Below are 15,886 nucleotides of genomic sequence, written 5' to 3'. Positions count from 1 at the left end.
TACATGAAAAGTACTACCTCAAGCTGTAGATGTATAGACTTTGCAACATCCTGTGCTGATGAAGAACTATTAAATAATTTTTATAGCATAACTTTAAAAAAAATCTAATATCAGTAACATTGTTAAACAAAGGGTGTTTTAAGGTTACGTGTCACAGGTTCATGGAGAAGCACGAGCAGCATCAACTTGCATCCAAGTCAACAAAGAGCCTCACGAAAAGTTTAAATGATGCCACCAATGCTTCGGATAATTAATTGCTGACATTGGAGAATCTTTACAATAAAATAGTTTTGGGAAGAATAGAATCCCTTGTGTGCTGTCCATGTTTCATTAAGCCTAAGAGCATACTCCTTAGAAGTGTGAGTATGCGCTTTACAAATTTTGCATTAGTATTATTATAATTAATCAAGAAAAAAATCAGTTTGAATTATACAATGACTGGTACATCTTTCCAACGCTTGCTGCTAATGCAGACAGCACCATTTTCGTTTTAAGAAGATAGGAGAAACAATGAATGAACAAAAGATAGTTTTGAGATTTTATAGAGGACATTTACCCCACCTAGCAAGCAATTAAAACACAAATTTTCAGTGGTTTGAACCCTTTATTTACTTCTAGAAATCTGCATTTGTTGTCTTTGCTCCAAAGTAACAAGGGGCAAAAATCACACCATGAACAGTGAGTAAAATATTTGCTATCCTGTTAATTGAACCATAAAACATAGAATAACAACTCACAATAAAATGGAGTTAATATCAGCAGACAATAAACCATATCAAAGTTTATTGCAAAAGGAAGGCCCTTTGAAGCATCATTGACCAGGTTTGGCAAAGTTGTCGGTAAAAGTCATAATGTTTGGGGGCAAACATTCAGGACCATGGAGCTTTGATCAATATGCTATGTCTAAACTTGCCTGCTCAAACATTTGCCAATGAAACCTAAGGAGACTTTGGGGTCCAATGCTTTGGCACTTTGCCCATTTGAAAATGGCCTCAAGCATAAAACAATAAGCCACATGATAAAAACCAGATTTATTTTAATAAAACTGTTGAACCGGTGATAGACAAAATGTGGTCTTTATTAAAGTCTTGTGCAAGGTAAAGAAGCTGCCAGTGTCCAGAGAGCATTATCTGTAACTAGTGACAGCGAAATTATTTTGTTAAATTTCATCATTCCATTTTAGCAGCTGCTAAGTAAACAAAAGTTACTAAGGTTTTCACATCTCACCTATGACTGCCAGAAGTGGAGAACTGTCAACTAGTGAAGTGAAAGAGGCACTCATGTAAACATTTAAAAGTGGAATATTGTGAGTACAGAACATCAAAAGGATTTTTATATATATATAAATGCAGAGAAATAAAAATGTTTGAACTTAACCTCAAGTGTTTAACAACAAATAAGTCAGAAATGCTTTAGTTTTCAGCCTCTGACTGCAGATCTGTCCATATCTCCTTTGTACTGTCCCTGCTTCTTGCATTTTTTGCTGTATTTATAAAGAAATGAGAACAAAGAAAAAGAAGAAATTTAAGGTGATACAGGATCCTCACAATAAGGTTGCTCTACAAAGCCTCTGAAACAGGAAAAACAAAAAGAGAAACATCCCTGCAATAAGACATTCATGATCACTTGCTGAAAGCACCAATAAATACAACAGCAACACAAAATCAAGGTAAACATTTCTTACTGCTGCATTTCCAACTATTGCACAATTCTTACAACCATTTGAAGCAGCAGCCTGTAACACTAACGTGATAGTACTATGATAACAGTAAATTCCACCCTAATAAATGACATGATTTTCATGTGGTCAAGAAATGTTTACATGCACACATTCTCCCTCTTTTTTTCCCTTGTTTGTTTGCTCTGATAAATAAACCCTAATGTTTCAGACCTTTCAGCCATTCATTCTCATTGAATGTCTCCTTAAATCTCAATTTTCTGCATCATATTTGAGGAAGTCAACTCTGTGAACTTAGTGTCACATTCAGTTTTAAGCTGATTATTTTTACTGTCATCTTCATCCAAGCCTTTTAGCTTTTTGATTTCTCGATGTTTTCGGCCAACACCTTCCTATCATTTTCAGCTGAGCCTGTCAGTGTATCAGTCTCTGCTACCATCCTCAGCTCTGTTTGACTGGAAGCCACCTCCTCTTGCTGGACAGCAGTCTCTCCACTCCGCATATTCCCTTCACTGTCCTCTATAAAGAAAAAGAAACTCTTTCACTTCTCTCTGTTTCAATATGCAGCAACCAAAGTAATTCAATTTAGATGCCAAGATATATCTATTGATCATACCACAATACATCACTCTTCAACTTCTTACAAATCTGTTAGAGCAGCTTAACAATGTTGACTGTTGAAGAACAATCCAACAGCCAACAGATGTTAAGTATACACATTACAGCAATGCCACATCTCACCTATGACTGCCGTGGAGAACTTTCTATCATTATAATAATGTGAACTTATAAATATTGAACAACCCATCGAATGGCAGTTGCCACTGCATATGACATTTGTGGAGTCTGAGAAGGCTATTGACTCTGTAGACAGGGCAACCATTAAGCTGATGCAGTACTATGAATTTCCATCAAAGTTCATTGCCATAATCAGAAGCTGTATGAGGAATCGACATGCCAGGTGATCCACAATGGGAAGCTGACCAACCCCTTCTCGTCAACAATCTTCCTGATCATCATAGAATGGATCATGAGAAGAACAACCTTCAACAGCAACACAGGTGTTCAGTGGACCTTCGCCACACAACTTGAGGATCCTGTTGTCCCAAAAGCAGCAACATGTGCACAGACAAAGCTCACTCAGCTTAAAAGAAGCAGTGATACTGGCCAGACAATTAACATCAAGAAGAGCGAAGCAATGCAGGTCAACAACAAGCAAGAAGCTCCACTCCAACTTCAATGAGAATGTATTACCGAAACTGACCGCTTTACCTATCTTGGCAGCATAGTCAGCAATGATGGAGGTGCAGATGAAGATGTAAGAAGTCAAATAAAACCAGGCTTGCATTCCACATCCTGCGACCTATCTAGAACTCCAAGGCATTATCTCTACACACCAAGATCGGCATCTTCAACACAAATGTGAAGTCAGTCCTAAATGGATCTGAGACATGGCATGCAACAAATACCATCACTAACAAGATTCAGACAATTGTCAACAGATGTCTGCGTCACATCCTCAACATCAGATGGCCAGAGAAGATCTCCAACACAGACCTGTGAGTCCAATACAGACCTGCGAGAGAGAACCAACCAAAAACCTGTCAGCCAAGAAATCAAGAAGTGGAAGTGGGGCTGGATTGGTCAAACCCTACGAAAGCCAGCTGACAATTTAACGAGACAAGCTCTGGGCTGCAACAAACAGGGGCGGCGCAGGGTTGGGACACCCAGGCAGACATGGAGAAGATCGGTCCACAGTGAGGCTGAGGCAGATGGCATGGCATGGACCCAACTGAGATGGGATGCCCAGAACCGGATTCGATGGCAGGGTGTAGTTGTGGCCCTATGCTCTACTGGAGGCATAAAGGAATAAGAAGAAAATAATGCGCAGCAGCATGACCAAGATAGATTGCATTCTCTGCACAGACCATTAATGATAAATGAAAGATAACAGCCAGTGGACAGTGAGGTATGCATAGCCACACTGAACAAGGTAAAGATGAGGCACAAGAGTAGAATGTAAAGCAATGGATGAAAGGATATAAACAGTGTAAGATAGAGTCGTTAGATGACGGTTAGCATGACACAGAGCATTGCCAGGGAGTTAAGAATATTCAGGGATAGGATTTTGTGAAAAGATGTTTTCAGAGAGCACTTGAATATAGCCTTGGAGTCAGAGTGGTGAATGTGATGTGGAAGAGAGTTCCATTGCCTAGCAGCATAGAGGGAGGACGTCTGTTGTCCATTTGTGACTGTCTTTGTGGGAAGGAGGCTAGAATGCACAAGTCTGATGAGGAGCGAAGATTTCGGGCAGGAGTGCGGACAGACAAGATTTCAGTACAGTAGTAGATGAAGGAGACTTCAAAGAATCCATAGCACAGAGTTGAGAGCTTGTAGTCTATTCTAGCTTTAACTGGTAGCCAATGAAGAGAATGAAGAAGTTGCGATATGTTCACATTGCGAGGGGGGGGGCATGTAGGAAGTGTAAACAGATGTCATGCAGAGAAAGAACCCCAAGACGAGAAATGAACTCTGGGCAGCCAACCTTCACTGTATTGGTGACAGGCGCTAACCGTTGCGCCACCGAATGCTTCACATTTGCGAGTCCGGAAAATGAGGTACTGTGGACAGCCAGCAAGAAAAGAGTAGCAGTAGTCTAGTTCAGACAAATGAGCAGATGAGAATTTTGGCGGTTGAGATGGACAGAGTATGGTGAATGGAGCTGATCTTCCAGAGTTCATAGTATACAGAACGACCGATGTGAGAAAAGTGCTTATCAAGAGACATGCCAGCAGACATTATGTAACCTAAGTCACATGCTGAGGTAACAAAAGGAACATCGGCATCGCATACCCGTACAAAGACAGGCAGAAAGGGGTAAACTCTGTCTCACTTCTTTGAAAAAATTAAAGCTTTAGTATTTTTCTTCATTAAGTTTTAACTTGTTGTGGGTCATCCATAGTCCAATATCAGAAATACAATCTTGGATGCTCTGGATAGCAGTGTGAGCCTGAGAAGAAAAACAGTTGAGCTGGCATACAGCTGAGTGTCATCAGCAAAGGATTGATCAGATGTAGAGTGAGGCAGAATTAGCGTAGTAAGTGGATTCATGTACAAAAGTGGATGGGACCAAGTACAGAACCTTGGTGGACTCCTGAGCGAATAAAGAAATGGTGGAAATATGCAGCCCTCCACTGTAACTGACAGAGTCCTATCTATCTGCCTAAATTCCTCGCCAGTAGCATCTCCACTCAAAATCCTAATTTTCTTAGCATTTAGGCCTTAGCATTTTTTAATGAGTTTTTTTTTTCTTTGGTAAGCATTACTGCAGCTTTTAAATAAACTGAATCCAATAAATAATGCATTACTCTAATATCCCAGTTTCAGTAGTTTACATACTGCACCATGTTTTCGTACAGACAAAACTGTTTTTTAGTTGGGTTTTGTTCAAATCTAAACAGAAATTAGACATTCCATCTTCCGATTTACTTATGAGGCATAATATTTGCCTCCCTTTATTGCAAAAAGCTGTGTATGTGTGTACCTGATACAGATGTCTGTTTTATCTGTGCCTCAAGCTTTTCCATCTCTTTCTTGCTCTGTTCTTTCTCAGCCTCCTCTTTCAGCCTTTCCTGTTCTCTTGTTTGGTATGCCTCTGTGACAAATTTTAGATGAGTTTTACCTATTGTGGTAATGCATATTTATTCTGGTCATGATCTTTCAAAAACAACTTGTGACAACTTCCACTTAAGTCGTTTAACATTAAGTACTCATTGCATATTTAATTTCCGCACCATACCTGCCATGCTTTTGCAGAACTTTTTGTGTGTGGGCCAGTGTAATTTCTGGCACACCTGATCACAATAACTCACCTGTCACAAAAACAAGGTGATATGAGAACAATGCACATAGTATTACTAATAAATATAGATTTTTTATAATATATATATTCACACATTCTCAAATGATTTCAACATGGCATTATTGTCAAATCAAATGGTGTGGCACAATGGCCATTGTGATTAGCACCTGGTGGGACATGACAGGCACTATTGGCAATATGGTATCTTTACTCCTAACTGTATGTTAAATGTCTGCATGAGTATGTATGCCTGCCCTTGTGAGCGAAGAAAAATTTCTGTCCTGGGTCTCCTCGACAGACAATAAAGTCTGATTTGATTTGATTTGATTTGGTTACACTTATGGCTCAATTACGAGTCAGCCCAACCCAGTTTCATGATTATCTTATAATTTAAGCAGAGTTTGGTGATGCTTGTTTGTATGCATGCAGGTGTAGGCAGCTGAAACTTTGTCACATCCACACTCTTTGTCCAATCTTCACCAAATTTGGCAAAAATCTTTTTTTTCAGTTAAGACTTGGAAAGGTGCTAAGTTTAGCAGGTGTGTGTTTGCACAGAGCATGATTACACCTTTCATATTTTCTGTTCTAAAATGTTACTATGTAGAAGAAACTGCAACAAACCTGTATGATGCAGAACAAAAGTGGACAACATGATAATAAACATAATAATAATGTGAAAGAAAGGGGTGCAATGGGAGCAAGGGCAGGGAAAGAAATCAAGCAAGTCATATGATGGTTTGCATGTTTCGTCATGTCTGACTTGTAAAATAACCCTTGCTTGAGTAGGTTTTTATTGACATGTGTCTTGCACATCCCGAGCACTCAACAACTTAGAAAATACATGGGCACAAAAGAAGCGTGCAGACAAAAGTTCCCATGCATTCCGTGCAATGATCACCCAGGTGTCAGAGAAGCCGAAGTAAGGATGTCTCAGTCAGATAGCCAGATGGCTAAATGAGCAGCCACCAACCCTCTGCTGAGAGAGATGAAAGAAAACAAAACATGTCTAAGATGGAGACATGGCTGACCAGATGTACCAGTGTGACGCTGTGAGGAATGTGCAAGAGATATCAGACTGCAACTGTAGAGACAGCAGAAGCCTCTGACAACAGCCTTGCATTGTTGAAGAGAGACACAAGACTGTGACCCCAGGAACAGCCACTTCTAGCACAGGAGTAGTCTTCAGTTATGAAAGACTCAACAAGAGAGAACCTTTAACTTTGTCAGAGGTTCTGGTCTACAAGGGCCTACAGAAGAGAAAGCTTTGAGTTGAATGTAAGAGCACCATTTAAAACTTTTAATCACATCCAGTCCCAAGAAATGAACTCTTTGCAAAATTGGTCTTGCAAGAAGTATAGCACATAAGAAAGGAGGTAAACCAAGTTTAAAAAATTTGAAATTACCATGAGGCTTGACTCTTTATTCAGGAATGGTTAACAAGTTTCTGCCCAATGTTTAGATTGATATTTGCGACTTTATCTATTTATGTGCCTGCCACTAAGCCACGATGGCTAAACGCATTTAAAGAAATGTTTGTTTGCTTAATTTGAATATATTTGCCCACTGTGCTAGGCAGGAAAGCCCTGACAAAATCGTTTTTGGTGTAGTGAGAGAGCATGCATGTCAAATTATGTGGTTGTGATAGATAGCTCCACCTGACACATTATACACCCACTGCTGAACATAAGCTGTTAAGTTAGGTAAGGGACATCAAAGGAACACAATTTACTATTTTGCTCCACTGACAGCAACAATTTTTTACTTCAAACATTCGACTGAAATTTCACAAAAAAATTACAGCTCAGAAATGTTTATGGCAGAAATCAACCCAGGTAGACTTGCTAATATTATTTTAATTTTAACCACACACACACGCACACAAAATAAATCAATCTAAAATGTAAGCAGATTAAATTTACTACAAAATTGCAGGTAGAAAAAGTACCTTCATGAACACACAAAACTTCCTGACAATGTTGAGGATTCTTAATCTTCTAAATTCTCCCACAAACTCCCCTGTTAATAATGTTTCTCGAAAGACTTTTTTTCCCTTGGAGGACAATAAAAGGCAAATCCCCTGAAAGAAGCATCCATGACAACATTTACGCACAACTTCCCCCACAAATACTTACACATTTACAGGCACTGCATTTTTTCTCTGCCTTCAGTTCTCCACATGTCCAACAGCTGCTGTCATCCTCCCACACAGGTCCATATATCCCCGAGACAAGTGTTGTCAATGCCGTTGGAGCATCCCCCTGTGTGCATATCACAAAATGCTGAACACAACAATGAAGAAATGCATCTCAGTCACAACTGTTGTAAACTCACTTCCCTGTCAGCATATGCTCTTTCTGCAGAATGCAAGCTAAGCAATACTCTTCCCATAATTTACATGCAGCTCAAGTCATTGAAAAGATTATTTACAATATAAACAAAAGTAGGGCAGCAACATATCAATAATTGAGTCCACCTTACTTCTACAACTGCTCCAGAAAAGCTTAAGGCCATATCACCTCTAGGATAACTCTGATTCCACCTAGCTGGAATTGTAGTTTGTCACAACTTACAGCAATGTTTATACGGCCCGTTATGTCTAAATGGAGACGGCTTCTTGCAGGGCACAGTTTTTAATGTTTTTAAGTGAAATTCATGTAAATTTGCATTGCAGCAAATACTATAAACATGAAAACATTTCAGATGCTCTAAGTACAAGTGAAATGCACTCACAGCTGGCACTAATTATTGTTTTTAGCATTTGAGCTGTTCAAGTAGTCCAAAGTTTACTTTCATTATCGTATTTTCACATATTGTGACTATGTTTGATTTAAAAAGATAGGTCTGCAAAAGAATACTTCACTTTTTTATCCCAGAAAACGAGATTCAAAACAGAGAAGTCAATGTAACTTGCCGAAGAAGAAGAATCAAGTCTTTCACTTCAGTATTTCACATTTTAAAAGAAATATACAAAATTATCAGTTGCAAAGATTTTTACATTCAATAAAATTTACAAAATGTTTCTCCCAACAGTACATAGCTATATACATAACCATACCTTGAGGGAATGTGTGAAGAAGTAGGGACAGAGTGACTCTGCAGACTCTTATAGGCTAGGGTGGAGAAAGGAGTAACGGAAGAATGACATTTTTGATCTTAATCACATGAACTCTATGACAGATCGTCAAAAGTATTTACAAAATTTAGTAAGAAACCTACAATTTTAACAGGCGCTATCTGCTGGACAAGCTGTTGCAGCAGCTGTGACTCTATATATGGAAATTCTTTCAAACACTGCCGTATGATCCTCTCTTGCATTTCAGGAAATCCGTCCACATCTCGGCCTTTAACAAGACTGAAAGCAAAAATATTAGCTGTCACAAACCTACATCCTTTTTTTTTCAATAAGTCAAATAGGAATGCAACAGTAAAGGTGGGTAAATGGAAAGTAATGCGGGTAGGTGTGTTTCATCATGGCCACTTTTTCTTTAATGTAACAGCATCATCGAGAAGTTCCACGAGTAGAAATTGTAAAAGATTAGGGCTGAGAAAAGAAAAAGTGACTTTTGCTGCTGTTTTGTCCTTGACAGGGATAGGGGAACCTGACAGTTTTCCTCAGTCCTGTGTTGTTAAGTCCTGAACAGACTTATCTATGAAGTTCCTACCACATGTTTGAAGGGTGTAATTTATTCATGTTAAACCTGTTGAGGTAAGTCAGTTTTATTGTTGACTCTTTATAAGTGTGCAAGTTTTTGCCTGAATGTAAATTACTAATTGGGGAAGGGGTAAGGAAATTGGTGTTTTATGCTGAGCCAGCAGCGAAGGCTGTATCACAGCAAGGCAACCAGCCCTGTAAACAGATGCCAATTGCAGAGAAAGAACAGCGTGCCCGAGACAAGAGCTGAGCCCAGGCCACATAACCTTCACTGTATTTGTGACAGATGTTAACCGTTGTGCCATTGGACCACCCTATTAATTGGGGAATATCTGATTAGAAGTATTGTAAATTTAAGCTAACTGATTATTAGATTTTCAGGACTATGGTCTGCCGAGTTTTTTTCTTTTCTCTATGTTCTTTGTATATTTGTGCACCGGATCTTGATGGGGCGAAAGTGGAGCAGCAAGCTGAAAAAAAGACTGTTGTGTCTATGTCTTTTCCACACTAGAGCTCCTCACCCAACAGCAGCAGCTTTAAAGAGGACTTTCTGCAGAAGTGACTATAACGAATGACTTATTGTTAAAGGGGGCTCAATGGGTCTTAACGTATGTCTGTAAAATTAGTTAATCATTTTGTTTAATAATTCTCTTAAATTCAGATTTTTGTTGGTGTTCTCTGCCTTATCTGAAACTAAAAAGTGGTATATGACAATAGCTAATCCTCCGTTGCTCATATTATTTTCTGGAAACTTTTAAAAGACAAAATCTTGCTGCTAGAATTTAATTTTCCATCTTCTGTACAAAAAGTTTATCTAAAATAAGGTCTTAAAAACATGGATCACTCATAAGACTCAATAATGTACTGCTTTAGGAGTAACCTTTTAACAAAGCCATCAAGCGTGTCATCTGGTTTTTTGAGGAACTTGCTGGCCTGGCGAATGAGGGTGGCAAAATAGTGGCATTTAATGGCCAGCACATCATTTGTATCTCGGGACTTCATGCTTTCTTCCACAAGAATATCCAGGACTTTGGCTACCTTATAAGCATCAAGCACCAATTCCTTATTGTCCTTCAAAAACATGGCCACCTGAATCAAAATAAAATAAACGGCTCTAGCATCAGTGCATCCAATGCCACAATACAACAAGCAAAAAACAAAATATCTTTTTTCTAAATTTTGTTCATCAGATCAGGTTTGACATGTGTTATGATGCTAGCCACAGCAAGAAAAGAACAGAATGTCTGGTCAGAGTGTGAGTCAAAATTCTATATCATTAAACAATAAGGATTTAAAAAACAATCTACACATCACGAAAAAATATCAGCTAAAAACATAATTTGGTTCTTGAATATTAAGCGTTCTGGGCAGTGTTAAGGTGCTTGTCAACAGTCTGAGCATCAAAGGGTCTTAGCTTTGGTTTTCTGTTTGGTTTCTTGGGCACACCATTCACCAGGAGTATTTTGGGTACTAGTTTCCCCACTCCACCCCTTTATAGCCCCTATTCTCCATGCTAAAGAAAAAATGAATACTAAGTGAAGCACTTTCCTGTCAAATCAATCATCCAGCAAATATAAGGTCAGTCCCTTCAACAGACTAAGCTTCTTTAACAAACATAATTCAGAGGGCATGCATTTCATCAAGCACACAGTAAGTTATTCAGAACAGACCTTCACAGGGTGAATGTTAGTGGAATTGATTAATCGTAAAAAGGGCAACTGTAGATTTGGTGGCAACTTTGGCTCTGTCTCAAACCCTGTAACATTCACACAGACAACACATTATTTTATAAGCAATGCACCAAATTAAAATGACAACACCTGAGTAGACAGAAAATAAAAATGCAGTCCTGATGAATGAACACGTAACATTTAGCTTGAGCTATATGATTGACATTTCATTTACACAAAGAGCCTATTATTACTTAAACTGATTTCCTTGTTTCACAATGAAAAATATAGATGGATTGGCTAGTGTCACAATGTCAAATGTCAAGGCTAAAAAAAAACTGTTCAGAATTCAAGCATGCTAGTATCTTTAGAGTTCAAATGCCTTTCATTTGTGGCACATAGTTGTGCACATTACAGAAGTCTTTGGTTTCTAGTTTATATGCTTTTTATTTTTTTTAACCTTCAAGTGCACAAATATTTATAGGAACAGACAACGATTTATATAGATGGTGCAGTTATTTGACGACTAACCTTATCATGTCTTTCCTAATAATTTTGCTCCACAGAATATCATTAAAAAATCTGTTATCAAGGAGGAAAGAAGCAACTAGACAGCTGTAAAGTAAATAATGCTCAAGTAATTGTGGCCATGGCTGATGTCAAATTACTGTCCTTTTCTCTTGAAGCAAAGTTTCAGATAGTGTATAATCATGCATAGCAATTTTCTCAGAATTTTCCCGACGAAAACTGCGTGCAAACATCTCAATGATTCAGGTTATCAAAACATTTCTTTCAAGACTATCTTGTTAATAAGAATTTATTACCTTGTTGTTTTGTGAATTTTTCGAGCCTTTCCTTAGGGAAAAAGTTGTTGATAGTCCGTACACACTGATGCTGACCAACAAAGGCAGCCATTTGTGCAGCTGTGCGATTGACAGAATTTAGATGATCTATCTTGGCTCCTGCTTCCAGTATTAATCGTGTCACAGCAGGGTTACCTAAAATGTGTCAAATTGAAAAAAATCTGTTCTGCATCTCCTGAATAATATCAAGCAGAATTTTAACGTTTCTGAGTAGCATTAAAAAAATTAATAAAGATGACAATAAGGTCAAATCTTAAATAACTCTTTTTTTTCAAAGTCACGATCATTATTAAATAGTTGTATCTAGGTCTCTATCCCATTCTAAAAAGGATATTTTTTTCTCACTTTCCACTTATTTTCTCTACCTGACTTGCATATTCGCCAAACACATTCTATGTGCTAGCCACAAGACTTGTGACAATGCACCAAAACCTAAAAAAATATTTTTAAAAATCTGAGAGATGATTAAATAATAATTGTTTTTTCCCAACTGTTTTTAGTTTATTTACTTTTGCTTTTTAGGTTTTTGGTTTGTTTTTTTTTTGCTATGGATACAAAAGGAATTTCAATGATACTCTAATATAAAATTTATGGGAAAAAGGGCAAGTAAGCAGATGTGGGAAAGTCATTATGCACCTATTTCTTTTATTTCTAAAGCTGAAGTTTATGTAAACATATGGCTACATGTCAATAGCCTGGCATCTACTGAATGCAACAGGCATAAAACAATATGCTGATAAGAAATAGTCCATGAAAGTAATCATGGCATTGCAAATAAATTTGTAAACATATATCATATGGACAACAAAGCACACACCAGACAAAGCAGCAAAGTGAAGTGCTGAGTAGCCATTTTCATGGTGATTACTGTTCACATCTGCTCCATTTTCCAGAAGCAGCTGACAAACATCAGTTCTGCCTTTGAAAGCCGCATGTTGAAGTGGTGTCATCCCTGTCTAAAACATTATCAGAAGTAAATGTGGTGGTTGTTCTCAAATTCTTGTTTATTAGCATATGGTTTAAAATTTTAATGCCAAAACTATTCATAATAAATAACAGCCATTAACTTAAAACTAAAAATACTGCAAATGACTGCTGCAATTTTAGTGAAGACAAAAAAATAATTTCTTAGTTGTAGCTAGAACATCAACATCAATCCTCAACAAGAAAACAAACAGTACTCTTCCTTATCACAAACTTGGTTGCAGGCATTTAGGGTTAGACTAAGGCTTTGTGCTACTGAGAATGAAATCATTTAGGGATTTAGATCATTTAGCATTAAAGCTTTCTGCAACAAAGAGTGAAATCTTTCCCACCTGATCAAGACAATCAACACAAACATCAGGTTGCTTCAACAATGCTGCTATCTCTTGGGTAGAACCTAGAAAATAAAGGTGTGACATTTTAATAATAATATGCAGGATGATTGTTAAATGCTATTAGCCATAGATGTAAGATTTAAATCTGTCCACATAAAACATTGTACTTTTAGTAACATAGCAACAACCTGAAAAATTGGCAATAGCAGGTCTGCCACATTTCAAACACACAGCCAACATCACTATTTAAAAAAAAAAATAGCAAAGAGCAGAATTTATTCTTAATGATCATAAGAACTTTGTGATCATATTCTAATGAAATCAAGCACAAAAAAGACAATAAGCAAATAACAAGAACCAAACATTCTGCTCGCCATAAAGCTGTGGCTTTACAGTTTATTGGGATTCTGGTAATTCTATGAGAGGTTTTTCAATGCATGTGAAAGCAGTCATGACCAAACATGAATGGAAAGCAAAATTTTTAATTTTAAAACTGAAATTTTAATGTTTTCCTCCACTTAATATTTGGTAAATATTAACATATTTCAATCCAGTGTTTTACACAGAAAATGCCCCCCACTTTCCCTCTCTCACACATGCATGCATATTTGCAGGATGATTTATCTAAGACTTAGATTATAGAAAATAGTTCTTTTCCAAACTGAAATTGGATGACACCATAAATAGCACACTAATAATTATGACATTAATCTGGAGTAGTGACTAGTGGAAATTATATTTTAATATATAAACTGTCAGGAAGTCTAGAACTCAGCTGCTTGTCTTATATTGCAGACTCGCAAATCTGAGCATGTCACACCACTTCTTCACTCTTTTCATTGGATACCAACTGCAGCTAGAATAGACTATAAACTGTCAACACTATGATACAGATTCTTTGGTGGCTCCTCCTCTCTATTACTTAACTGAAATCTTGTCTGTCCACGCTCCTGCTCCAAACCTTCACTCCTTATCCCAGACCCGCATTCTATCCCTCCCTCCCACAAAGATAGTTGTTCTCCCTCTGTGCTGCTAAGCAGTGGAACTCACTTCCACATTACATTTGCCATTCTGACTCCAAGGCTACATTCAAACCCTCTCTGACAACATATCTGTTCACCTACTACTATCCATGAATTACTATTCTTAACTCCTTTTGTAATATTGTCTGTCATGTTACCAGCATGTAACGACTCCATCTTTACACTGTTTACAGTCCCCATATCTCTTAATACCTTTATCCATTGCTTTACATTTCACTCTTGTACTTCACCTTTATGTTGTTACGTATATGCCTTATGTATGTCACCGTCTACTGGCTGTTATCTTATGTTCATTCATCATTACTGGTCTGTGCATAAAGTGCGGCTATCTTGGTCATAATGCTGTGCGTTACAAGGACACTTTATTATTATTAATAATATAAAAAAGTGTTGTGTTATGCGTGTAGTTAAAAATAATCCAAAATGTGAGTACAGAACTAACTAAAATGCATGATGAAGCTCACATAATAAAAGCCTGTGATAAAGAAAAGGACTTCCAGCCACTTTTGATAATGAAATATTATTTGATTCTCATTTATAAATAATGTTAAGTAAAGGCTAACCAAATGGCTGGTATTTTTAGGAAGACTTTAAAATTTGTATAAGACATCTGTGCATTCACATATGGAATATGCCAATTAAATTAAATATGTCTCTTCTTGAAAAGGCAATTGATTTTTAGCTGCAAAAACATGATACTTAAGTGCCAGTAAAATCTAGAAATGTCTCTGATACAACTTCATGAGTCCACAAGGACAATTATGTCTGAACCTGAAAGATTCAAGTATATGCAACTCCGCTTTCTTGTGGGAAGGACAATTAGAGTTTCCTTGTTCAGTTACATAAATTTTTTTCAAGGATGTGTGGAGTTCTCAGAAAGCAGCATGACACATATAACATGCTGTACACACATGCATGGTAATTTCAGACGTAGATTAAGATTAAATCAACAGAGTACGAACCAAAGGGAGGGGATTATCCGCTCACCCCGCAAAAAAAAAAAAAATTATACCGAGGGGACAAGAATGTGAACGTCGATCACTGTCAGAATGGTTCGAGTTCCCCGCCACCAAGCCGTACATCTTCCTATGCCACTGTAAATTGACTCTTATATGAGGACTGCAAAAATATTTGTGAAACCTAGGCAATTCAAGATACTGTGGAATAACCTCCTTCGTGTTCTCCAAAATATGAACTCTGGTTCCGACAAGAATTAATGAAATATCTATACCACAACTTATGAATATGATCATTTGTTGAAGCCTCTTATCCATCACTATAGTGAGGACATACATTGAAGTTTTTATACATCCACTTTTAATGCGAAATCTTATTCTTATGTAAGTTTCGAAACGTAGTCTTGTATTTTCTTCCTCTGCATTAGGCGAGGGTTATATGACAAAGAGAAGCATGCATTACTTGTACTACCACTCACTTTAATAAAGAATCGTCATTGCCACTAGTACTATATATTACGATTAATCTCGAAATTTCGCTAGCTGAAACTCCTTCCAATCTACACGCAACCGCTTACGAAAACGACACTTCGGTATTTCATGCGCACCCTATGGTGTACGACTTATTCTCAAGTGTTGATATACACCAACCCTTTAGGATGTTATCTAGAAGTTTTTGCTCAGACTCGCTTAGGTTCCCCTTCGCAACCGGCGCCATTTCGCGACTCGCAGTTTCTCCAGCATACGAAGCCTCGGTATCAATAAATTATGCTTCAAAGAAGTTTTAGACAGAATTCCTCAAACACTAACCAAATTTTTTTTTCGCGTATAAAGACTTTCTAC

The 15,886-nt window shown here is 37.6% G+C and overlaps 1 protein-coding gene across 1 annotated transcript; it reads right to left on the bottom strand.

Moving 5' to 3' along the window:
- Window positions 1–584: 584 nt before the first annotated feature.
- On the bottom strand, window positions 585–15,849 carry LOC112556655 (ankyrin repeat and MYND domain-containing protein 2-like). Its single transcript, XM_025225854.1, has 11 exons — window positions 15,695–15,849; window positions 13,042–13,106; window positions 12,543–12,681; window positions 11,687–11,860; window positions 10,863–10,948; window positions 10,073–10,281; window positions 8,757–8,892; window positions 7,673–7,798; window positions 5,478–5,550; window positions 5,223–5,333; window positions 585–2,197 (listed from the first exon to the last, which is right to left on the bottom strand). Exons 1-11 carry the CDS (start codon window positions 15,759–15,761, stop codon window positions 2,031–2,033), a joined length of 1,353 nt encoding a protein of 450 aa, XP_025081639.1. The 5' UTR covers window positions 15,762–15,849; the 3' UTR covers window positions 585–2,030.
- Window positions 15,850–15,886: the final 37 nt, after the last annotated feature.

Source organism: Pomacea canaliculata, linkage group LG2 (genome assembly GCF_003073045.1).
Source record: "Pomacea canaliculata isolate SZHN2017 linkage group LG2, ASM307304v1, whole genome shotgun sequence".
NCBI classification, from domain to species: Eukaryota; Metazoa; Mollusca; class Gastropoda; order Architaenioglossa; family Ampullariidae; genus Pomacea; species Pomacea canaliculata.
This window is presented reverse-complemented; position numbering and strand designations above follow the sequence as displayed.